This window comes from Macaca nemestrina, chromosome 4 (assembly GCF_043159975.1).
Source record: "Macaca nemestrina isolate mMacNem1 chromosome 4, mMacNem.hap1, whole genome shotgun sequence".
Taxonomy (NCBI): domain Eukaryota; kingdom Metazoa; phylum Chordata; class Mammalia; order Primates; family Cercopithecidae; genus Macaca; species Macaca nemestrina.
The window spans coordinates 186212111-186235937 of NC_092128.1; the positions used below are offsets into that span (position 1 = coordinate 186212111).

At 55.3% G+C, this 23827-nt stretch overlaps 1 protein-coding gene across 1 annotated transcript; it reads right to left on the reverse strand.

Moving 5' to 3' along the window:
- Positions 1-16167: 16167 nt before the first annotated feature.
- Positions 16168-17449, reverse strand: LOC105472565 (putative uncharacterized protein encoded by LINC00322). Its single transcript, XM_071095770.1, is given in 5 exon segments — positions 16168-16690; positions 16692-16927; positions 16929-16966; positions 16969-17096; positions 17098-17449. Coding segments are annotated over 5 exon segments (882 nt in total). The 5' UTR covers positions 17382-17449; the 3' UTR covers positions 16168-16494.
- Positions 17450-23827: the final 6378 nt, after the last annotated feature.

A 23827-nucleotide genomic window follows, 5' to 3' on the forward strand; every position in this document is an offset into this window, starting at 1 on the left:
GCATTCCTACTTTACTCCCTAAGCCCTCCATATGTTATAGTTACAGCAGATATTTTTATAAAATTAGAAACCATAAACATACTAGAAGAAAGGAGAGAGCCATTTCCTTTAGTAGTTTTAGAAGGAGGAAGATCTTCTGAAATAGAACACAAACTCAGAAGTCACAAAAATGGATAAAAAGAAATAATAATAAAGTTAAAAATGTTTGCCTGGTGAAAAACAACCACCATAAACAAAGACAGGTGAGAAATGAGACAGAATCTGCAATGCAAGGCACAGGAAAAGCTTCATTTGGCTCCTACATAAAGAAGTTCTAGAAATCAATGCAATGAAGACCAGTCAAGTGATAGAAAATGGGCAAAGTACAAAAACAGTTCACAAAAGGGAAATATGAAAGCTGTTAAACGTATGGAAAGATACATGCACTAATGGGAAAAAACAAGAAATAATGCAAGTTAAAATTAGAATGTAAGACCGTTTTTAATCTATCCGATTGCCAATGACAAAATGTGAGAACCCTCCGTCGGTGAGGAGTAGGAGAGAGGCATCCTAACCGATTACTGGTGTGAGCAACGTGCGATGCTTTCTTTGAAACAGGTATAGAAACGTACAGTGCACACACCCAGCAGGTCTGCAGATACATGCACACAAATGCTGAATGACATCTGCACCAGGCTACTGACACAGCTTTACCTGCAAGTAGTCAAAAGCTGGAAACTGCTCCAACGTGCCCGGATAAGAGCCTGGAGAAATAAATCATGCTACACCCAGACAGTGGGATTCGTGACAGGCAGCCGTTAAAAAGCGGGAGGTGGCTTTATGTGCAGCAATGCACAAACTACTGCTGAAGGCAGGAAACCAGGTGTAGCGTGCGGAACGCTTCCTGGGCAGCAGCACCTCTGGAAAGGTGCGTGAGCGCCCGGGGCTGCCATAACCAAGCACCACAGACCGCCTGGCTTAAAACCTGTCTGTCCTCTCACAGTGCTGGGGCCAGAAGTCCAAAGTCATGGTGGCAGTCGCACTGCCCTTCCTCTGAGGCCTCCCAGGGAGAATCCTTTGCTTCTTCCAGCTCCTGGTGGCTCCAGTGGCCTCTGCCTGCATCTGCACGTGACTCCTCCCTATGTGTGTCTTCTCCCCGTCTCTTCTCTTCTGAGACCATTGTCATTGGATCCGGGCCCGCTCCAATTCAGGATGACCTCACCGGGAGGTCCTTAATGACATCTGCACAGATCTTTTCTCCAAATTCAGTCACATTTATAGATTCTGGGCGGACACATCTTTTAGGGGCTCACTATTGTCCCCCTAAAAGGAAGAAGCTGAGGCAGAATTAATCTAAGTGGAGAGTTTCTTTGGGCCAAGCTTGAGGATTGCCACAGATGCCAGTCGCCCTGGATCTACACGCCGATGGGCAGCAGTTCATATGGTTTGGAAGGAAAGTGGGGGTCAGGGAAGCAGCTGATACCACGTTTTCTATCAGGAATTCTCGTGAGTTTACAGAAATAGCATTGATGAGTGATCAGCTGTACAATGTTAAGCTATAGGGTGTGGGTTACAGGGGCCAGTGTGGCATTACTGGGTTAATCCATAGCTACTCATGGCAACTGCAAGCAGTTTCCAGACATGAACACACAGCTCAAAGCAGGGAGCGGGGTGCGAGCGCTGTCTCATTTGAAGGTCTCTCTGGGCCTGATAATGACAAGCACTCACATTCCTCAGACAAAGGGTTTTTTCTCACCATTTAAACCACCACTGCCGGAAACAGAGGTAAGGAAGATATCATGGCCTGCCCTCTGAGATTTTACACCATGCCTGGAATGACCTCTTATCAAAATAAGTATTTAGAGCTATTCCATGGCAGTGAGGAGGTCTGTGCATAAACTGTCTCCCAGTGGAGGACCGGCCACACCCACACCCTCCCATGCTAAGGACAGGCCCAGAGCCCTTGAGGGGCAGCTTGATTGATATATATATATATATATATATATATAAATTAATTGTCTTATTTCTATCAACACAAAATTCTTTATTAATGCTGACACTTTTCCACTTTATGGTAACTCACTCATCTATTGTTTTAGCTGGCCGCCCCACTCCATCAACACACACACAGGTGCGCTGGCCGGGTGGGGAAGCCACAGGCAGTAGCAGGTGTGGAGACAGGCAGCCAGAAGGTGGGGCAGGTGCCCTCCTCCCTCCGTAACAGGAACAGCCAGGCGAGTCCAGGAACAGCTATGCTTTTCTGGCTCCCACTCAACTCCCCCACCCCCCAGCGTCCCCAGCAAAGGCTTCTCCCTTCCCCACAGGGCCCCACAGATTTGCATGTGAGTGATCCAAAGCTAGGTCAGTCATAGGCAAACGGGCCTATGCAGATATTCTGTGTTAGCCAGATTGCTTCTGCCAACTCAGGGTTTTCCGGTGTAGCCGTCTCCTTCCTGTGCCTTCTGTGAACTCAGGGTTTCCTGGGCCCTTTGGTCTGCTCTCCATTTGTCCTGAGAACAAAACCTGCTGCCCCACCCCCCACCCCCGGTGCCCCCCCTGCCCCCCAGCACCTCCTCCTGATTCACTGAAGTTGGTGTTGCACAAAGTTCTCTGCCTGTGAACCCGCATACCTAAGCGTGCGGCCTTTGAACCTGCGTCCCTAAGCACACAGCCTGGGATGTGGAGGGGAACCTGGGGAATTTTACACATTTTCCCAGCCAGACCCGCAGTATCAGTGGTTCTCAACCAGGAGTGGTCTAGACCCTGGGACATCCGGTGAGATCTGCACACAGTCTGGGTTGCCACACTTAGCAGGGGAGGGGTGCCATTCAGCATCCTGCAGTCCACAGGACGGCCCCCACCAGAAGGAATTTTCCAGCCCCAGATGTGAGCCACACGAGCCAGGGTCTGAGTGTCAGGGCTGGTGGTAAAGGTATCCTGGGCAGAGAGGGTAAAATTCTTCCGGAGGAATCCAGAGGCTCCTGTGACTTCTCTGTGAGGAGCGTGTCCCTCTTCGAGACAACCCTCCCAAGAGACAGGCGGGGGTCCGTTCTTGTTGATTATCTCACAGAGTTGGAGAACTACAGTTATCCTGGAGGCCAGATTGGAGGTGTCTCTGCACCCAGGCAGTGGCCCGGCTCACCTGCTGCCCAGGGAGGGTGCTCACATGCGTGGCCTTGGGGCCTGTTCTGCTGGGACCTTAACCCCATGGTGAGCCCATCTGGGTTTTCCTTGCCCTTCTCTGGACTCAGTGGTCCCAGCCCCTTTGAACTTCCCCTGTTATCTTCTTGGGACTTACCAGTTCCATTCTGAGTCCCACATGGTGGCTGGAGAGACTCGTATTGGGTGGAGCTTCAAAGCTGGTGTGACCCTGGGACTGAGGAGGGTTCTGAGGACTTTGCAGTTATGGAGACAGCCAGAAAGCCACAGTCCCTTCTCTCTACACACTGAGGAGGTGCCCACTTGGTGGAAGACATGGCCCTTCCTGCCAATGTGCACCTCCCCTGAGCTCCTGCAACACCAGCAGTGGTGAAGGTACCCCCTCCAGGAACCCTGGCCTGATGGCCTCGGGGCATCCATCACCAGTGAGGTCCTTTCCCCAGTTTTGAGAACACACATGACTTTACATCCAGCCCAGCAGCCCCCATATACCCCCAGGAAGGATCCCCCACTGGAGCCTTCAGAGGGAGCACAGCCCTGCTGGCATCTTGGATTTCCGGTCTCTAAAACTGTGTGAGAATAAATTTATGTTGTTGGTTTTGTTTTGTTTTGTTTTGAAGCAGGACCTCACTCTGTAGCGCAGGCTGGAGTGCAGTGGTTCAATCACAGCTCATTGCAGCCTCTACCTCCTGGACTCAAGCAATCCTGCCACTTCAGCCTCCTGAGTACCTGGGACCACAAGCACACACCACCACACCCGGTTAGTTTGTGTGTATGTGTAGTTTTTGTAGAGATGGGGTCTTGCTATGTTGTCCAGGCTGGTCTCAAACTCCTGGATGCCAGGAGCAGCCATCCGCCCGCTTTGGCCTCCCGATGTGCTGGGATTACAGGCGTGAGCCACCGCACCCAGCCAATTTCTGTTGTGTTAAGCTGTGGGTGTGATAATATGTTAGGGTGGCCTCAGGAAACACCCACCTAATTTGGGAAGATGAGAACAGGGAAATATATATCAGCTTGTGGGTGAGAATTTTTAGGCACAATAATTACTCAGATGTTCTTTCACTGGCAATCAAAGCAGAAGGCATTCGAATGTTCAGGTTTAGATGTAGGTTCTGTCCCTGAATGTACTGCAAATCCCAGACAAACGTGCAGGGCGATCTGGCCCAGCCAGAACAACAGCTGGTTCCTTACGCTGCTCTATCATCAGCTCTCTGTGGACCCAGGTGGCTGCTTGGGCACTTCAGCCAGCAGGAAAGAGGAGGGGATGAAGGAAGGACGTCATTGGCCCCAGCTGCTGTAACAGAACACCGTAGGCGGTGGCTCGAGCCACAGGCATTTCTTTCTCCAGCTCTGGAGGCTAGAAGTCTGAGATCTGGGCCTGAGAGGTTGTATTCTGGGGAGGGTTCTCGAACTGGCTTACAGATGGTCATTGTCTTGTGTATCCTCAGATGGCAGAGAGAGAGAGAGAGCCCTGGTGCCTCTTCCTCTTCTGAAAGGGCACTAATCTCATCACAAGGGCCCCCTCATGACCTCATCTAAATCTAATTATCTCCCAGAGGCCCCATCTCCAAATGACACCACATGGGAAGTTTGGGCTCCAATGTGAATTTACTGGGGACACAGTTCAGTGCACAGCAGAGGGCGTGGTCCTGCCCATTAAGGATGCTTTCTGGAGGTTGCACACAATACTTCTGCTTAAAATTCGGGTGCCAAAATTTAGGCACATGGTCACATCTGTCTGTGAGGCAGATGGGAATTGTATCCAGCCAAAATTAAGGATTTCATATTACAACGTGATCTGATGAGAGTGGGGACTCAGACTTTCTCCACGTCCCTTCATTGCTTCATGCCTCTTCACAGTCCTTCATATCGATCCTGCCATCTCATGGTCCAATGTGGCTGCTGGAGTGCCTGTCATCACCTCTGCATTCCAGCCAACAGACTACACCTCACTTAGTCCTGATATAGCGTGAGGAATGCAGCCTTTTATCTGAATGCAGTGTGTCCAGTGAAAAGCTGGGGTTCTTGTTATTCAGGAAGAAGGATGGAAGGGCTGGGGGTAGTCAGCAGAATTTTGCCCACAGCCCTTATTGCCCCAAGGACCTTGGGTACAACACTGACATGTAAACCGCCCTCCTGTTTGATCATTAGCTGCTCAGATTCCATCCCTGCAAAGCCCACACCAGAAACTCCCCAAGTGCATGAGTCACGACTTTTCTTCTTCTTGTTCCTAGGGTCTAGGCTGCTGCCAGGCACGTCCCAGGAGGGTTAGCTGGGCATGCGCTGGCCAAGCTGAAGCTGGGCTGTACTGAGCAGAGCCTCGCGATGGGGAAGCAGCGCCTGCAGTGGCTGCTGACCTCCAGGTAACCCGCCGTGTGCCCGATGCTGGGAACCTCCCCAGAGCGCTCTCGGTTCAGGCTTTCTGCACCTGGCTTCCCCACCCCAGGTACTTTCCACCCGCACCCTCTGCAAGGCTTCAGAACTCTTTCTAACGAACCCCAGGGGGAGGCAGCGCGTTTCCCTGCAGCCAGACACGCTCAGTGACATTCTAGAATCAAGGTCTGTTCAGCGCTTGGCAAAGGCCCATTCCATAAAGGACAGATGCCCAGCCTTGGGAGGTTACAGGAATGGGGAGCAGGGCGACAGGACTCTCAGCAAGTCTGTGTGCCCAGGGGTTCCAGCCAGCGTGGCTTGCCATGCTCCAGGCTGGGCTCAGAGGCTCCGGCTTCCCGTCCCTCTGAGAGCGTCTCTCTGCGCACACAGAGCGGGTGGGGGCCAGGCCTCTTGTCTGCTCCGGGCGATGTGACTCAGCTCAGACGATGACGACATGATCTTGAGTGTGACGGGGTGGGAAGCATTTCCTCCTTCTCCAGGGCCTGCAAACCCTGGAAACGCGTCCACGATGCAAATAGCGACAGGCATCATTAGCGGACGCATCCTTTCTGTTTGAGCTGGAAATGCTCAGGGCTGCAAGGCCCTTTTCTGGGAGGAGTGGTTCCTGCCGTCATCCTCCTCAGCACCGCGGCGTCTGATTCCCGGGAGGGACAGCCCGGCAGGTATAAAAGGCTCTTGCATGACAGGCCTAGAGGAATTAGAAATATAATTTTTCAGGCGCTTCCAAAAAATCAAGTAATTAGAGCTCATGCACGTAAAAAGGCCCGCCATGAGATTTGTGGATTGTTTTTTAAAGGAATCAATTTACATATTAAAACAATAAAATATGTCCAGGGGAGCACGAGCTTCTCAATGCTTTCAGTGTCCTCTCAGTGCGGTTCCAGAAAACTCTGCCCCAGAGGAAACCAAGGACGGTGTTCCCTGGGCCCTTCCTAGGGGTATGTGGGGGCTGCTGGGCTGGATGTAAAGTCATGTGTGTTCTCAAGACCGGGGAAAGGACCTCACTGCTGCTGCTGACCCCAGCAATGTGTCCACTTGAATCAGTTCAGTGTAAAACAGAAAGAAAAAAACAACGTTCTTGTCCTTGCAGGTCCTAATGTAGAAAGCGAAATGGTAGAAAAGATTTGATGTTAAATTTCCAGCTCGTAAAAGCAGATGCAAGTTCATGTTTGTGCATGGCCGTGGGGAGGCCAAGGCTGGGAGGGTGGGGCCCATCCTGCAGGCGCAAGGTTAACCTCTCGCTGCCCACAGGGGCCTGCAGCTTCCCCCCCTCCCCTAGATGATGGCTTGAATGGTATTCCCCATAAAAGGTGCTGAAGTCCAATCCCCAATACCTGTGAGTGGGACCTTCATTGGAAACAGAGTCCTGGCAGATCAGGTTAAGATGAGGTCACAGGTTGGACCCAACAAGACTGGCTTTACTGAAAGGGGCGATTCGGACATAGAGAGGCATGTCCAGGGAGGACAAACTGAAGACACAGGGAGAAGACGGTCATCTCCAGGAACACCTCAGGCCACCAGAAGCTGGCAGAGACCAGGACCAGAGGCTGCCTCACAGCCCCAGGAGGAGCCGGCCCTGACCACCCCTACATTGCAGACTTCTGGCTTCCAGGGCTGTGAGGTCAGGGATCAGACTTCTGGCTTCCAGGGCTGTGAGGTCAGGGATCAGACTTCTGGCTTCCAGGGCTGTGAGGTCAGGGATTTCTGAGGTTCGAGCCCCCCAGCGTGGTGGTGCTTTGTCACGTAGGCTGAGCTGACTCATACACCCCGACGGATGAAATGTTTCACCATCAGTTTCAGTTGTGAGCTGGTCACCTGGCCCCAAGAGAGCCCAGGCACCGCGGCCCACTTCCACCCCGGGTTTCTGCCCACACCGATGGCTCCTGCGTCACCATGGCCAGGTGGGGGCACTTCCTCCACTCAGCCCTGGGTCACATGACAATTCCCTGTTCTCACTGTCCCCGTGACCCCCTCAGGGTCAGCGCTCCCACAGCCCTGCTGCCCAGCATTTCTGATCCCTCTGTTGAGGATGGGGGCCCCTGAGTCCTGGAGCTCCCAGTACCCAATCCCAGCCGAGGCCACTGCCTGGGCTCCTTCCTCCCAGAGGCTGAGCTGGTCCTTGCCCCCCTGCCCTGGCACTGTGCTGGCTGTGCTCTCTGAGCTCATTTTTCTTGGTGGAGGCCAGGAGTTGGCTTCAGGGTACCCTTGTGGTTTCTCCTCCAAGGCCTGGGGACATGATCACAAATCTCTCCCAGGGGCCCTTCTGATGCCTGAATAGTGAGTCACGGAGGGCCCCCGAGCCTGGGGCCCAGGCCGGGTAAGACAGATTGTCCGCCGTCTCCTCTCCTCCCCTCACTGCCTTGAGAGAGGAGCGTCCTTCTCAGCTGTTTCTCTACATGGAGCACAGAGGCCACCAGGCCTCACCGTCCTGAGAGCCATCCCAGGCACCACCCTCAGAACTGGCCATGTGGCTCCAGAGTGGGTCCAGGCTTCAGTGGATTCGGGCCCATGAGGCCAGGGGAATGCCCAGTGGGAGGCCTGTCCCTCCTTCCCAACCCTCCCCTGACCACATCCGGCCTCTGTGTGGGGGCTTCCGGGTTTGTCTCCTCTTCTGGAGCCTGAGGGGGCCTTGGGTGGAGCTCAGATGTGCCGCTGGGAGAGCCATGCAGGGCGACGCCCCTGGGTGGGAGATGGAGCTGGGTGGGCCAAAAGGGGGTGCCTGTGGGTGGGGCCTGCACCTGCACAGTGGCCTCAGCAGGTGTGACTCAGGCAACTGAACCTGGCTGAGGCTCAGGGACCCCCGAAACCTTGCTGTTGGATTGGAGACATTTTCGAAACGAGCCCTTGGTGGCAACCCCAGGTTGGCTCCACAGAGCCCCACGATCTGTCTTCCGGGTGCTTCCAAAGCAGGGGCTCAGGCCGGTGGGGCACCTCGACCCTCGCTGGATGCTTCTACCACCCTCCCCTGGTCTGCTCCCTCTGGAGAGGGGCATGGGCCTGGAACCACAGCCTATGAGCCCATCCACAGACCTTGTTTCCACTCACGGCGGCATTTCTTATCAATGCTCATGGAAACCACGCGGGAGGCGGCTCTGCCCCCTGGCTCTACTCAAGGGGTCATAATACATCTCAGAGCCAGTCTTATCTCCACTGCTTTATAGGAGTCAAAAAATACAGTGTCTTCAAGATAAGGACAGCCCGGCAGACCCACAAAGTCACAGGGCACAGAGCTGCCCAGCACCCTTTCTCCCCCAGCCCAGCCTGTGCCGGCCACGTTGCCCCGACAGGTGCCACATGAAGGCCTTCACCGTTGGAAATGGTGCTGTGTGGCAAGGGCACCTGGGCCAGTGATGACAGCCGAGAGTGGCGGGAGGACCCATCACCGAGGCTCCACGCACAGCCCCATGCTGCAGGCAGAGCCCTGGGCCCAGCCAGAAACCAAGCGGTGCGGAGGCTGAAAGTTCTTGGAGACTGTCTGCCCGGCTTCCTCCTTTCTCCAGACAGCAAGACCCAGGATGGGCCTGGGGTTGTCCGAGGCCACAAAGCTGGTTTACGGAGGGCTGGCCTGGGGACCAGGCTCCTGGTGCCTGGTTCAGAGCCTTTCAATCTCCATGTTGCCACACCTGAGCCAGTGCGAAACTCAGCTGCGGTGGCCAGACTGTGAGCCCAGGGCCACTGAGAGGCAGATGCCAAGACAGGATGACGGGCAGGAGGATTTCATCGGGAGATCAGCAGTGTGGGAGGAAATGGGGAGGGAGCCAGGAGGCTGGGAAGGCCGCAGGACAGAAATAAGAGTCTGACTGCCAGAGAGGTGGGGAGGGGAGGGAGCAAAATGGCGGGTGCAGGCTGTAGGGAGCCCTGGAGACATGGCCGGGGCAGAGGGGTCCCAGTGGGGGACAGGAGTGTGACTGATTCTCAGCTGTGTCCCCAGTACCTTGGACAGTGCCTGGCATATAGTAAATGCTCATTGTAGGTTTGATGAGTGAGTGAATGAATGCATGGCTGGCGATGGGCTAGTGGAGGAAACGGGAGAGACTTGCGCATGGGAAGGGCTCTTGGAGCCTTCTGCCAAGCAGAGCGGAGCCTGAAACAGTCCAGAGCGTCTAAGTCCTCTCCAGACCGTGACCCCTCGGCCGCCCCGACTCAGCCCTGTCTGCTCCCTGCCATGGAAGTCTTAGACATGCCGTCCTGGGCTGCAACCTGCTGAGCAGGACCTTGAGAATGAATGTGCTGCCTGAAGTGCATGGCCGGCCTCCTTTGGCGCCAGCCCGCTGGCCCTGGTTGCGGGGAAATGCCTTCTGTATTGCTTCGTAATGGCCTGCTTTGTTCAGCCAGCTTTGCACTTGCAGCCAGCCAGCTTGGCAGCCGAACGGCCACATGTCGGTCATTCAGGCAGCAGGTCGGCCGTGGAGCTGGGTGGCTTCCAGCTGCCCGTGGGAGCCGGCCTGAGACAAACCTCCTCCCTCCTTCTGAGAAGGGGCCGGGCACGCAGGATTCGGACTGGCTGCATTTTCAGTCATTTCCCGGGTTATTTTCCTGGCTGCAATGACATACCAGCCACACTGCTGCCCATGTGGGCCTGGGTCTCCCTGGGCTCAGGAGGAGCCCCACAGGTGCTTTATGAGGACGGGCTGGGAAGAGTGGAGGAGGCATCCCCAGCCTGTCCCTGCAAGGTGCCTGGGTCCCTGCTGTGGCCTGCCCATGTCCCCAGGTGCCCGCATGGCACAGCCAGGCCACCTGCTGTGCATCTTCTGGCCCTGTGCTGGGAGGGTGGCACTCAGTGGATGCCAGCCGTGCTCCCACCTCGGCCTCCACATTCACTTTGCCACAGGGAAAAGGGGAGTATTGCACTGGCCCAGTGACCCCAGACGCGCTGACCTCACGGGGAAAAGGGGAGCATTGCGCTAGCCCAGTGACCTCAGACGCGCTGACCTCACGGGGAAAAGGGGAGCATTGCGCTGGCCCAGTGACCCCAGACGCGCTGACCTCACGGGGAAAAGGGGAGCACTGCGCTAGCCCAGTGACCTCAGACGCGATGACCTACTGGGAAAAGGGGAGCATTGCGCTGGCCCAGTGACCCCAGACGCGCTGACCTCACGGGGAAAAGGGGAGCACTGCGCTAGCCCAGTGACCTCAGACGCGATGACCTACTGGGAAAAGGGGAGCATTGCGCTGGCCCAGTGACCTCAGACGTGCTGACCTACCGGGAGGTGCCATGGGTCTGCCCTGCATCCGAGTCAGGCGGGAGCTGCTAAATGCACCCATCTGGGCTCTGTCCCAAAGCCGCTTGTGGGAGCCTGGAGATCTGCATTTCCACATAGTTCAGGTAACTCCCAGATGATGGATGTGTTGCGAGGCTGGGAATCCCTACATCACCTTCCCAGGGACAAGCTGATTGCACCCTCAGCTCCCCATCCCAGGCTCTGGCTTTGCTGGGGCCTTGCCGTTCCAGCCCCAGGTTCACGAGCTTGCTCCTACAGAGCAGACACCCCTCAGCCCCTCCCTAAGACCTCTTCTGCGTGCCGAGGGAGCAGGCGGATCTTTCAAAGCTTTCCCCGAATGCCCGGGGTCCACTCCTCTTGTCCTTGCTTGTGAGTCATTCAGGTGGCTCCAGCTCCATGCTTGCCGAGTTTCCTGGGCTTCCCTAGCAAAGTGCCCCAGAATGAGTGGCTTAAAACAACAGAAAGGTCTTCTCTCCCAGCTCTGGACACCAGAGGACCAAGATGGAGGCACACTCTCCATGAAGGCTGAGGGGCGTCCCTCCTGCCTCCTGCAGCTCCTGGCGGCTCTGGTGCTCCAGGGCTTGTTGGCCGCCTCTCCCAATCTGTGCCTCTGTCTTCCCCGAGGAGGGGAAGCACTGCCATCAGCCCCATGTCAGAGACAAGGAAACAGAACCGGGGCTTCTGCAGCCATACACACCTTGCCACCGGGGGAGAGGCTGCTGGGACCCCACTCCTGCCCCTCAGGCCTCCTACTCCCAGAGAGGACCCCTGGGAGACTCCGCCCCACCCCTGGCAGGGAGGAGCTGAAGGGTCCTTCTTTGAGCACCGTCACTCGGCAGGCCAGGTCACCCTGGTCTGACTGCAGCCTCCCGAGTCACTCTTAGCTCAGGGAGACACCACATGACCACGTCCCCGACGCGCCTTCTGGTTGGGGTGAGGCTCTGACACCGCGGAAGCCAACAGGGTTTAGATGTCCTGGTTCCCAATGTCTTGCAAGGCCTCAAGCCGTGTTGGGGGCATCCTGCGTGTGTGAGGGCCAGCAAGGGCTGGCACTGTCCGCTGCAGCTCTGCACGAGGAGGGCTGAGGTTGCTCCCTGAGCCTGGTGCAATTCTCAGGGTGCGCATGGGACACCCCCTACCCCTTGGCCCTCTCCTGATCAGCAGCAGACATTCTGGTCCAACCAAAGGAACTACCTCCCGAGGGCAGAACCAGGCTCCACGCTGGGGTGACTGCCTGCCCCCTGGGTGGGCAGGGCTCTCCCAGCCCCTCTTGTCCCCAGGGCCTAAAGTTGGGTCAGAGCCTGGCTATGCATGGGAGGGAGCTAACCTCTGCATCCACCAGCTCTGAGTCAGCCCAGAGCCCTGTGCCCACAGGACCTCCTGGAAGCTGAGGCCACCACATGCAGGCCACTCTCCTGGGTGCTGGCCTCCATCTGCACATCCCTGGCTTCAAATGCTCCTTTTGCCTTCTGGTCACCACTGTGGTTGGTGCTCACAGGACTTCATCACGGACAAGCCTGTGTTCAGATCCTGCCTGGTCCTTGCACCCCATGTAACCCTGGCCAGGTCCGCACTCTAGGTCCTCTTATCTGTAAAGTGGGTGGTACAAGGAGACGGTGCATGGAAAGCACCCAGCGGGGCTCAGGGAGACCAAACATGTGATCCCCTCTCTAAAGTGTCTCTTATTTCCAGGGACCTAAGCAGAAGAAGCCAGTGCTTAACCAGAAGAGTGGGAGTCAGGTGGAAGATTCCAGGCACTGGCTCCCCAGGCTGGCTCCTCTCAGGGCCCGGCCAGGGCTGCAGCTGCCCCACCTCGAGGCTTACTCTAGGCATGCAGAGTGGAAGACTGGGATCCCCAACATCCATGGGCTCTGCTGGACTTGCTGAGGCTCGGGGCCGGCTGGGCACTCCCAGGAATGGCCCCCTGGCCTGGGCACTGTCAGGGCCCGAGGGGCACAAACCTCGCTCCTCACCCATGGAGCTGGGTATAGAGGAGCCGTTTCATGGTTAGAGCTCCCAACACCCAGACAAATCCCACTGGAAGCTGCATGTGCAGAGGTCCCCAAGCCACATGGTGCCTCTGGGGTGCTGTTGTTGCAGAGCCTCAGGCTGGGATCCTGACTCAGCTGCTCCCCAGATGGGCTGCCTTCATATTTAAATTTCAGTTTCCTCTTTTGCAAAGTGTCAATCGTAATACCCACGAGTCACCTGTATAGCTCTAGACAGGATTCCGAGAACAGCACCGGAGTGAGGGAGACGCGCTGTTAGTCGTGCAGTCATACAGGAAAGTCCTATGGAACACAGGTGACAGTCGCCTTCCGTTCCACAGTCCGGCAGATGTCAGTTCTGACAAACGTTCGTGTCTTTTCTTCCAGCTTATTTTTCATAATAGAGTGTAATACAAATTGGAGCCATCCTGTACACCTGCTTCCCTTTCCAATTTAATGTATCAGAGCATTTTTGTGTCATTAAATATTCCTTTCTGACATGACATGGCCTTATTTCAGGGTTGCTTTAGGAAATGTGGGTTGTTTTTGACTCTTCGCTATTATAGATTTATGACACTTGCAGGGAATATTGTCATAAGGGAATCTGCACACTTGCAAGGTTATCTCCTAAACATCCGAATGAAATGCATGGATGCCTCATGTCCCCTGTTGCTTTAAAACGTTGCTCTGTCCCCTCCCACCAGTGAGACAAGGTCAGGCTCCAAATCCCCTCACTAGGGAGGGGTGAGCCTTGGGGTGGGGCAGCTGCAGCCCTGACCAGGCCCTGAGATAGGCCAGCCCTGGGGGAGGCCAGCCCGGGGAGCCAGTGCCTGGGATCTCCCACCTGAATCTCATTCTTCTGGTTCAGCAGTGAAGCTGAGCCTCACCAGACCTTTAGATCTCAATTCCTGTTGGCAGGAAAACACTGGGAAAGAGAGAAGGACGACCAGTTAGACGTCACGGCCAGTCAGCAGATGAGACATCAGGAATGAGAGACGATTTGAGTCTCGGTGTGGGGGATGTCCAGGCGAGGTCAGTGGGGAAAATCCAGTTGGCGTTACCCCTCCCCCACACACCAGTGTACCAGCTTAGCTGCTGTTGGGCACGTCACCTGTCACCGGTGTGTGCACCTTGCGGGTACCACCCTTGGGCGTATCTCAGTGCAACTGGGGACACATGTGGGCGTTGCCTCCGTGTGGTGGGAGACACGCCCCTGACTCCAGGGACAAGCAAGCAGCGAGAGGAAGGCTGAGTTTCGTTCCCAGAGCACAGAGCCAGGGCACTTCTCCTGCCAGTGGCTTCTGAGGCCCTCCAGCCCCAGTGACCCCCGGCTGCACCTTCTCTTCCTCAACTCTCCCCTCCTTCATCAGGTTCTCTGAGTCAGCAAGGCTGGGCCAGGAGCTTTGATAAACACATTTCACCGGCGCCAAGCAGCTGGCAAGGGTGCAGGAAGGAGGGGAGGAAAAAGGCTGGGGCCATAACCAGAGTGAGACCTCGGGGATGGGGACGAGAGCTTCAGCAAACAAAGCAGGGATGCCGCAGGTGGGGACAGGGCCCCTCATTCCCTAGCCTTGCACACCTCTGTTTATGATGACAATTTCCAAACATAGAAAATAGGAGAACTGTATGATATCTCTTATTTCCATAAAAAATTAACAGTGTCAGGTCTTTTGCTGTGAGTGCTTTGTTGCTGGTGTGCGGATGAAATTCTTTTTTCTGTTTTTTCTTTTTTTTTGAGACAGAGTCTCACTCCATTGCCCAGGCTGGAATGCAGTGGTGTGATCTCAGCTCACTGCAAGCTCCGCCTCCCGGGTTCATGCCATTCTCCTGCCTCAGCCTCCCGAGCAGCTGGGACTACAGGCACCCGCCACCATGGCCGGCTAAGATTTTGTATTTTTAGTAGAGACAGGGTTTCACTGTGTTAGCCGGGATGGTCTCGATCTCCTGACCTCGTGATCCGCCCACCTCGGCCTCCCAAAGTGCTGGGATTGCAGGTGTGAGCCACCGCACCTGGCCAATCCCAGCACTTTCATGAGATTAGCTGGGCTCAGTGGCTGACGCCTGGAGTCCCAGCACTTTGGGAGGCTGAGGCAGGTGGATTGCTGGAGCTCAGGAGTTTTGAGACCAGCCTGGGCAACATGGTGAAACTCATCTCTACAAAAAACACAAAAATTAGCCAGGTGTATTGGCATACTTGTGGTCCCAAATACTCAAGACACTGAGGCTGGAGGATGGCTTGAGCCCGGGAGGTCAAGGCTGCAGGGAGCCAAGATCATGCCACTGCACTCCAGCCTGTGCAGCAGAGTAAGACCCTGTCTCAATCAATCAATCAATCGACAATCAGAATGAATAAATAAGTTATGAGATTACATTCACATTTCCAATTCAAATTTAAGATGACAATGCTACTCTTAACCTACTGGATTTTGTATTTGTGTATTTTTTCTCTTTCGGTAATAATAATTTTGGTTCCTTACATCGTTCATATAATTACTTACTGACTTTATCCTAGAAGAGGAAAAAATTTAAATAACAATGCCAAACTTAACACTAAGACCTACTGAACGATACATTTGATTTCCTTGCCATTAAAATACATGCCACCAGTTAAAAAAAAAGTCTAAATTCTGTACTCTAAAGCCACTTGAAATAATTTTGTGTTTGTTTCAGTTATGTCACAAACTCTATATAAATTTCCACTTTCATTGTTTTCCTTTTCTAAGGATGTTCTCTTTTATTTTTTTTTTTTTATTATTATTTTTTTTTTTTTTGAGACGGAGTCTCGCTCTGTAGCCCAGGCTGGAGTGCAGTGGCCCGATCTCAGCTCACTGCAAGCTCCGCCTCCCGGGTTCACGCCATTCTCCAGCCTCAGCCTCCCGAGTAGCTGGGACTACAGGCGCCCGCCACCTCGCCCGGCTAGTTTTTTGTATTTCTTAGTAGAGACGGGGTTTCACCGTGTTATCCAGGGTGGTCTCGATCTCCTGACCTCGTGATCCACCCGTCTCGGCCTCCCAAAGTGCTGGGATTACAGGCTTGAGCCACCGCGCCCGGCCAAGGATGTTCTCTTTTAAACTTAAATTTTAACACATTCAAATTGTTTTGAATATGGAAAACGTTCACATAGTTCTGGGTCAAACACTAAAGACAACTTATCTTCAGGGCAGCTTCCATTTCTAACTCCACACACACGTCAAGTCACCATTTTTATTAGTTTCTGATTTATCTTTCCAGTGCTTTTCTTTTGCATCTATAAATAAACACGCACATATGCATATTTTTACACTTTATTACGCACAAGACGGGTCACTGCGTACTGCTGCCTGCTTTTGCCACTTAACAATATATCTGGAAATGGCGTCTTATCAATCCCTGGAGAAGGGGGCTGGGCCTGGGTTGGAGGGAACCCAGCAGGCTGGGAAGGAGGGGTCTGGAGCATTTTCTTCTCCAGGCAGCAGGAGCACTGGTGGTGGGGATTGACCTGGGGTTTCCAGGAACAGACGTTACTGGCATGCTTGAAAGACTATCAGGAGAGAATGTGAGTGCTCAGTGTGGTCCAGGCTCTGATCCTAAGCAGCCTGATGCATCTCAGCTGAGACTGGATTCCTCAGCCATCCTGGGGTCTGTAGGAGGATGGCACTGGGCTACATAGCGGCCCCCCTAAACTTACATCTACCCAGAAATGGGGAATGTGACCTTATTTGGAAGAAGGACCTTTGCAGATGTGATTAAGTCAAGGTGAGGTCCTACTAGATTTATGTGGACCCTAAACCCAGTAACTGGAGTCTTATAAGAGGAGGCGACACACAGCAAGGCCAGGGAGAAGGCCACGTGACTCCGGGGGCAGGGATGGGAGCAGTGCAGCCACAAGTCAAGAATGCCAATGGTTGCCAGCAACACCAGAAGCTGGGAAAGCGAGAAACGGATTCTCTTCTGGAGCTGACAGAAGAGACGCCTTGAGCTCGGGTTTCCGGCCTGAGAACCAAGAGGGAATACATTTCTGTTGGTCTCAGCTGCCCCTTTGGTGGCACTTTGCTTGGCAGCTGCAGGACACTCACAGAGATGGGATGGTCTCTGAGGCTGATCCCTGCCCTCACACCCCTGACCAGTAGCCTTGTTCTCATCCGAGTGTCCAGAGAATGGGCTGGAGGAGTGCAACGTGGGGAGGTGCAGGCATCCCACTGAGCCCAGGCCGGGTGGTGGCAAAGAGTGGCATTCCCACTGAGGAGCTGCTGACTGCCTGGCCAGCAGGGGAAACCGAGGCAACCAGGATGGCTTCCCGGCCAGACTTGGGGAGAATGCACCCATCAGCAGAGCAAGTGTTGGGGGAGCCACCGGGAGCCCAGAAGAAGACGGGGGTGTGGGGTAATGGGGGCACTGGGAGGAAACATCCCACTAGACAAGTGGAGAGGCAGCTGGAGTGTTCCAGGGTCTGGGGCTCGCAGGACGGCTGAGTGTGGCGGTGCTGAGGACTCGGTGCCTGCACACTGGTGTCCAGGTGGCCCTCACTCAGCCAGCTCTCCGAGTCATTTCTACAAGGTTTATGGAAACACAGTTTTGCCCGGGAGGTGTGTGTGTCTCTGGAAGTCGTTGAATGTCTGTTTACAGTCGCCATTCCTGCTGGGGTGATTAAAAGCGCCATCGGAGTTGATTGTAGCCTGGGTGGTCTCTTGATCTGGGGGTCTTCTGGGTTGAGGGAGTGCTCTTGCCCTTCCCTTTCTGGTGTAGTGTGAGACTGAGCTGGAGGAGAGAGGCTCCCACACCCACCTGGCCAGAGACCACAAACCCAGACGACCCCTGTGAGGTGGAGTGCAAGGTCTCGCAAACCCAGGGACTCGGCTTGGACAGAATTTCCTGGCTGCTCCAGTCTTGAGGATTCCAGTGGGAGTGGTGGTCATCTACCCGGGTCTGTGGGCCTCACCTGGGGTCACCGTGCATCCTGGCCTGTCTCTCTTCCTCTCCGGATCCCCCACCCCAGGCCACATGCCTCAAGGGACATCTGGGATGGAGGAAGCCAAGGGTCAGGCTAGACCCTTCCTCACCAGATGCGAACACGATGCCTGGCACCCCCGCCGAGAGTGGTCTGTGGTCCCCTCCGGTGATGGCTACAGTGTCTCTGAGATATCACTGTCCCCATTTCCCAGATGGGAAAACTGAGGCTCCAAATGGCTGAGAAACGTGCCCAAGTGTCTGAACCTGCAGGCAGTGGGCTGGGGCTCAGGCCTGGGTTTGTGTGGCCTCCTCAGTCAGTGGGGAGTGTGTGTACGTGTGTGTGCATGTGTGCATGTGTGTGCTTGCGTGTGCGTGTGCATGTGTGTGTGGGAGTGATGGACAGAGAGGGAGAGTGTGCACAGGTACTGGGTCTATGCCCCAAGGGCCATTCCCACCCCTGCCATGGGGATGTGGTGCCCTCGGGGGTCTGCCCTCTGTAACCCCTAGGCATGTGAATTTTCTAAAACTGGCTTTTCCCCTCTTGGCTCCTGTCCATCCCAGATCCAGCATCCACGTACGTTTGACGCCAATGGAAACTCTGCCTTGTGACTCGTGGAGTGGCCTCCGCGAGGGACACGTGACTGTGAGGGGGCCAGGCTGGGCTCGCTTGCGTGGAGGGGAGGGGCACGCTGCGGGGGTGGGGGGCGCCACCCCCATGAGGCCAGCCTCAGGGCAGCCGGGGCAGAACCTGTGGCTCTGGGGTTAAACGCCGGGGCCGGCTTAAAGGAGTCAGCTCTCTGCAGCCTGCCTCGGCTGGGTGGGAACGAGTCCAGGCTTCCAGGCATTTGGAACCCGAGCAGCTGCAGGGACAAGCTGGGGCCTCAGCCTTCCCTCCCCCACCCCAGACCCTCTCTGGCCCCTCTTAACCCAGCCAGATGAGTTGCTTGGGAAACCTGGCCTGTCGCAGGCTGCGGAGAGATCTGAGGAGGAAGGAAACTGTTTCTTAGCACCTCCAGCAGTCCAAGCCCACCTCGAGCCCTCCACGTCCGGGCTTTATCCTCCTTTGCAAGTCTGCTCCTGTTTCTGCACTTCCAGGAGCCTGGCTGGGGCTGGAAATAGAAATGCATTCCATGCATTCATTCTCTCAACAAATATTTACTAAGCACCTCCTCTGAGCCGCCGGGGCTGGGCACTGCGTCATCCTGCGCCTCCTCGTCCTCCTCCACCTCCTCGTTCTCCTCCTCACCATTGAGCAAAACAGACAAAGCCTGCACCTACGCAGAGTAGATGCCCTAGTCGGGGAGCAAAGGGAGGGGAAGAAGTGCATCTCATAGTACGTGGGCGGCCTGAGAGCTTTGACAGGGCAGCTGGGAGCCGGGGTTGCAGTTCCACCTGGCTGCTGGCAGCTCTTGCTCAGACAGTCGCCGGAGGCTGTGAGCCCAGCAGCGTGGAGCTCCCTCGACTGCTGCGTGGAGCACAGACGGCGGCGGGGGTGGATGGGAAACCGTAGGAGTCTCGTGCAGTCATCCAGGCCAGAGAGGCGGGGAAGTGGGCAGAATCCGGATGCTCTCCGATGACAGAGCCCGTGGGGTTCCTGGAAACCAGGAGAATGTGGCTCACTCTGAGCAACTGGAAGGATGGATCTGTCACCCCCCGAGAGGGGGATGGCCGTGTGCAGGGATGGGAGGCGGGAGCGGCTGTGCGCTCAGGCAGGAGGGATGTGTCTCCCGTGAGACGTTTGCTGGACGTCCGCTTGAAGGAAGCAGTTGGGGACACAGTCCGGAGGCCAGGGGCGAGCGGGGCTGCAAAGACACCCAGGAGTCACGGAGAGTCCTCACTGCCATGACAAATCTCTTTTTAATTCCTGAGACCCAGGAAAAGCCTTGCAAATGTTTATCTGGCATCTCCCCCCACTGTCCCCACCCTGTAGGGAATCCTTGGGTCCTCCCAAGGATTCAAAATCCTCCTCGGTCTCCCGAGACTGGAGACACGCTGGTCATGGGTAAGCCTGCACGTCCCTCTCTCTGTCAGCAGAAGCCCTGCCACCCCCCAGGAACCCTGACCACCACAGGGGGCCGCAGTCTGATGGTGAGGCTGCTCCTGTGGCCCAGGTCCTGAAATCAGGAAGAAATTAGATGAGAAGGCTCCTATCCCCCAGTTTCTGGCATGGACACTGGCACCCCACCCTCAGCGTGATGCAAAAATGCCGGGGGTTGTGTCTGTGTGTATGGATGTTTGTGCGTTTGAGAGTATGTGTACCTGTGTTGTTTGTATGTGCTTGTGAGCATGGTGCATGCATGTGTGATTTGTGTGTGCTGTGTGTATATGCATGAGCATTGTGTGCATGCGTGTGTATCTGTGTGTGGTTCAGCATATGTGTGTGTTTGTATGTTATGTACATGTGCTCTGTGTTGTGTGAGTGCATATTTTATATGTTTGTGCATGAGAGTTCACACGTGTGTGTATGTTTTTTTTTGTGTATGTGTGTGTGTACGTGTGTATGTGGAGTGTGCAGCCTGCATGTATATTTGTGTGTGTGTGTGTGTGTGTGTGTGTACTTAAGTCTGGTGTAGGCCGGGTGCAGTGACTCATCCCAGCACTTTGGGAGGCCGAGGCAGGTGGATCACTTGAGGTCAGGAGTTCAAAACCAGCCTGGCCAACATGGTGAAACCCCATCTCTACTAAAAATACAAAACTTAGTGGGGCATGGTGGCGGGCGCCTCTAATTCTAGCTACTTGGGAGGCTGAGGCAGGAGAATCACTTGAACCCGGGAGGCAGAGGTTGCAGTGAGCCGAGATTGCCTTTAGCCTGGGCAACAGACTGAGACGCTGTCTCAAGAGTGATCGAGTGACCTCACACGGAGCCCTCTGGGGCCGCACTCCTCAGAGGCAGGGAACAGTGAGTGCGTGTGTGCAGGCTGGGCAGTTGTGGGTGCTCCATCAGCAGCAGGCAAGCATCCCCCGACCCCGGGGACACCAGATATGTCAAGAGAGACTCACCTTCTACCTCCTGGCTGTGGGCAGAGAAGCTACTCCTTAGGCCAGGTTGTGCCTCTAGGGGAGGGGAGGGAGGTCCGAGAGGGTCTGAGGGGCAAGAAGAGGAAGTGAACATCCTCAGGTGAACCACGGCTGGGGTAGGAGAGGGCAGGAGGGGGTCTGGGAGGGCAGCTCCACCAGAGACAACTTCCTGTGAGTGCTTATCAAGGCCTTGGCACATAAGGAACCCAATGCCAATGGGTTAGCAGTGGGCACAGAGCTGGTCACAGGGTGTGTGGCCTGTGGTCAACAGTTTGGGGAAAGACCAGGATGCAGTGACAGAAGTGTGGGCCATGGCTAGGCAGTGAGCTGAGGACTCATCCTGGCCTGTGCTGACTTCCTGGGGTCCAGTGCACCCTGATCATGCAGGCAGCCTCATCAGGATGGGAATGGGGAGCACAGAGGATGATTTCTGCAGGTGGTTGGAAAGCAGATAGCAAATGTCATGAGCTTTCTCTAGAAAATGGCCAGCTTTATTTCCAGCAGTGGGAACATTACCAACACCACCACTGCCACCACCACCATCACCGCTATCATCATCACCACCACCACTGCAATCATCACCATCACCATCATCACCACCATCACTACAATCACCACCACCACCATCACCATCACTACAATCACCACCACCACCATCACCATCACTACAATCACCACCACCACCATCACCATCACTACAATCACCACCATCACCATCACTATCACGACAATCACCACCGTCACCATCATCACCACCACCACCACCACCATCACCATCACTACAATCACCAGCATCACCATCATCATCACTATAATCACCACCACCACCATCACCATCACCATCACTACAATCACCGCCATCACCATCACTACAATCACCACCATCACCACTATCATCATCATCACCACCACTGCAATCACCACCATCACCATCATCACCACCATCACTACAATCACCACCACCACCATCACCATCACCATCACTACAATCACCACCATCACCATCACCATCACTACAATCACCACCACCATCATCACCACCATCACCACCATCACCATCACTACAATCACCACCATCACCACCACCACCACCATCACCATCACCATCATCACCACCAGCACCATCACCATCACCACCACCACCATCACCACCTTCACCACCATCACCACCACCATCACCAGCATCACCACCACCACCATCACCACCACCATCATCACCACCACCACTACCACCACCATCACCACCACCACCATCACCACCACCATCATCACCACCATCACCACCATCACCATCACCACCATCACCATCACCACCACCATCACCATCACCACCACCACCATCACCACCATCACCACCATCACCACCACCATCACCAGCAGCACCACCACCACCATCACCACCACCATCATCATCACCACCACCACCACCATCACCACCACCAACACCACCACCAACACCACCACCATCACCATCACCACCACCACTACCATCACCACCATCACCACCACCACCATCACCACCACCATCACCATCACCACCACCATCACTACCATCACCATCACCACCACCATCATCACCATCACCACAATTACCACCATCACCATCACCACCATCACCAGCACCACCACCATCACCAGCACCACCATCACCACCACCACCGTCATCACCACCATCACCATCACTACTACCACCATCACCACCATCATCATCACCATCACCACCATCACCACTATCACCATCACCACCATCACCGTCACTGTCATCACCATCACCATCACCATCACCACCACCACCTAGCTACTACTCTCAGAGGTAAGGACTGGATATTTCTGGTTGCCCCACATCCTCTCTCCATCCCTCTTCTTGCCACCGGTACTGCACTTCAGAAAGCTGCCTGCTAGGCAGGTGACTTCTCCCACTAGGCTCCTTCACCTTTGGGCTTCTGTTTGGGGCTTCAGCCAATCGAAGATGGTAGCAGGACATCAGATTCAGGAAGGACAGACAGGACAGGAGGGGCCTTCTGACCACATCCCTCCAGGAGCACACCCTCCTGCCAGGTGGTCCCTCCCCGGGGCTCTGACCCCAGCTCTGGCAGCAACTCTCTTTCCTTTGCTTCTTTGGTCCTGGGGGTGGTCACACCTTCCACTACCACAGGCCCCTTGGTGTTTTTCCCTCAACCTGCCAACACCTCTGAAAATGCTCTTTTCATGAACAAATCTCTTCAAACACCCCCAATGAGTGGGCCATCTGTTTCCTGCCCAGACTCTGAGAGATGCCTGTCTTGCAGCATGCCAGGATGGCACACACAGCCAGGGAATCCCAGCAGCACCTGTGCAAGGCCAGCACCACGGCAAAGCGTCTGGCATCACCCGTGCCCGCAGCGTCCAGGCTGAGCTCAGGGCCAGGGCCTGTCTCAGGGCTCTTCAGGAGAGCCAGGCCTCACACCAACGGGGCCCGGGCAAGCTCCAGAACCCAGGAGTGGTGAGAAGGCAGGAAAGATCCTGGGAATCAGACTGGCCAGGTGCTATGCTGGAGGGGTGAGCTGCTGCAGGCCCCAGAACCTGTCCTGACTGCCCCAGGCTGTGATGACCTGGCTGAGCTCTGGTGTCCGAGAGCCTTGGAGAGAGGGCAAAGAAAGCCCCTGGTCACGAGGACCCACCACGCCATGCTGTGCCATGCCACGCCAGGGCAGGTGGGGAACTTCCAGGCTGGCGCCTCTCTCCTGTACATTGCCCGCCTCCCTCCCTCCATCCCCTCCTGATTCCCATCCTGTCCTTCCCCTGCTCCCATCCCATCTGTTTTCACCAAAGGAGCTCCCTGGTTTCCCAGCTCAGAAGCCTCTGATGGGATAGGCGTGAGTGGTGCCAGTCCCTGCTGTCCATTGGTCATGACCTCCAAAGAAAGCAACCCCCAGAGCCAGGGGACAAGGAGGCACCTCACTGCATCCTGGGCTGGCCTCTCCTGTTCCCTTGACTCCAGGACTGGAGCCCAGAGTGGCTGCTTGTCCCCGGGAGGGTCTGCAGAAGCAGGCGGGTGGGACTCTGTCATTTATCTGCCAGCTCCTTCCGGAAAGTCCACCACTCCTGAGCCTCAGGGGTGCCCGGACAAACCCCAGCCGCGGCCGTAGGCTCTGGTGG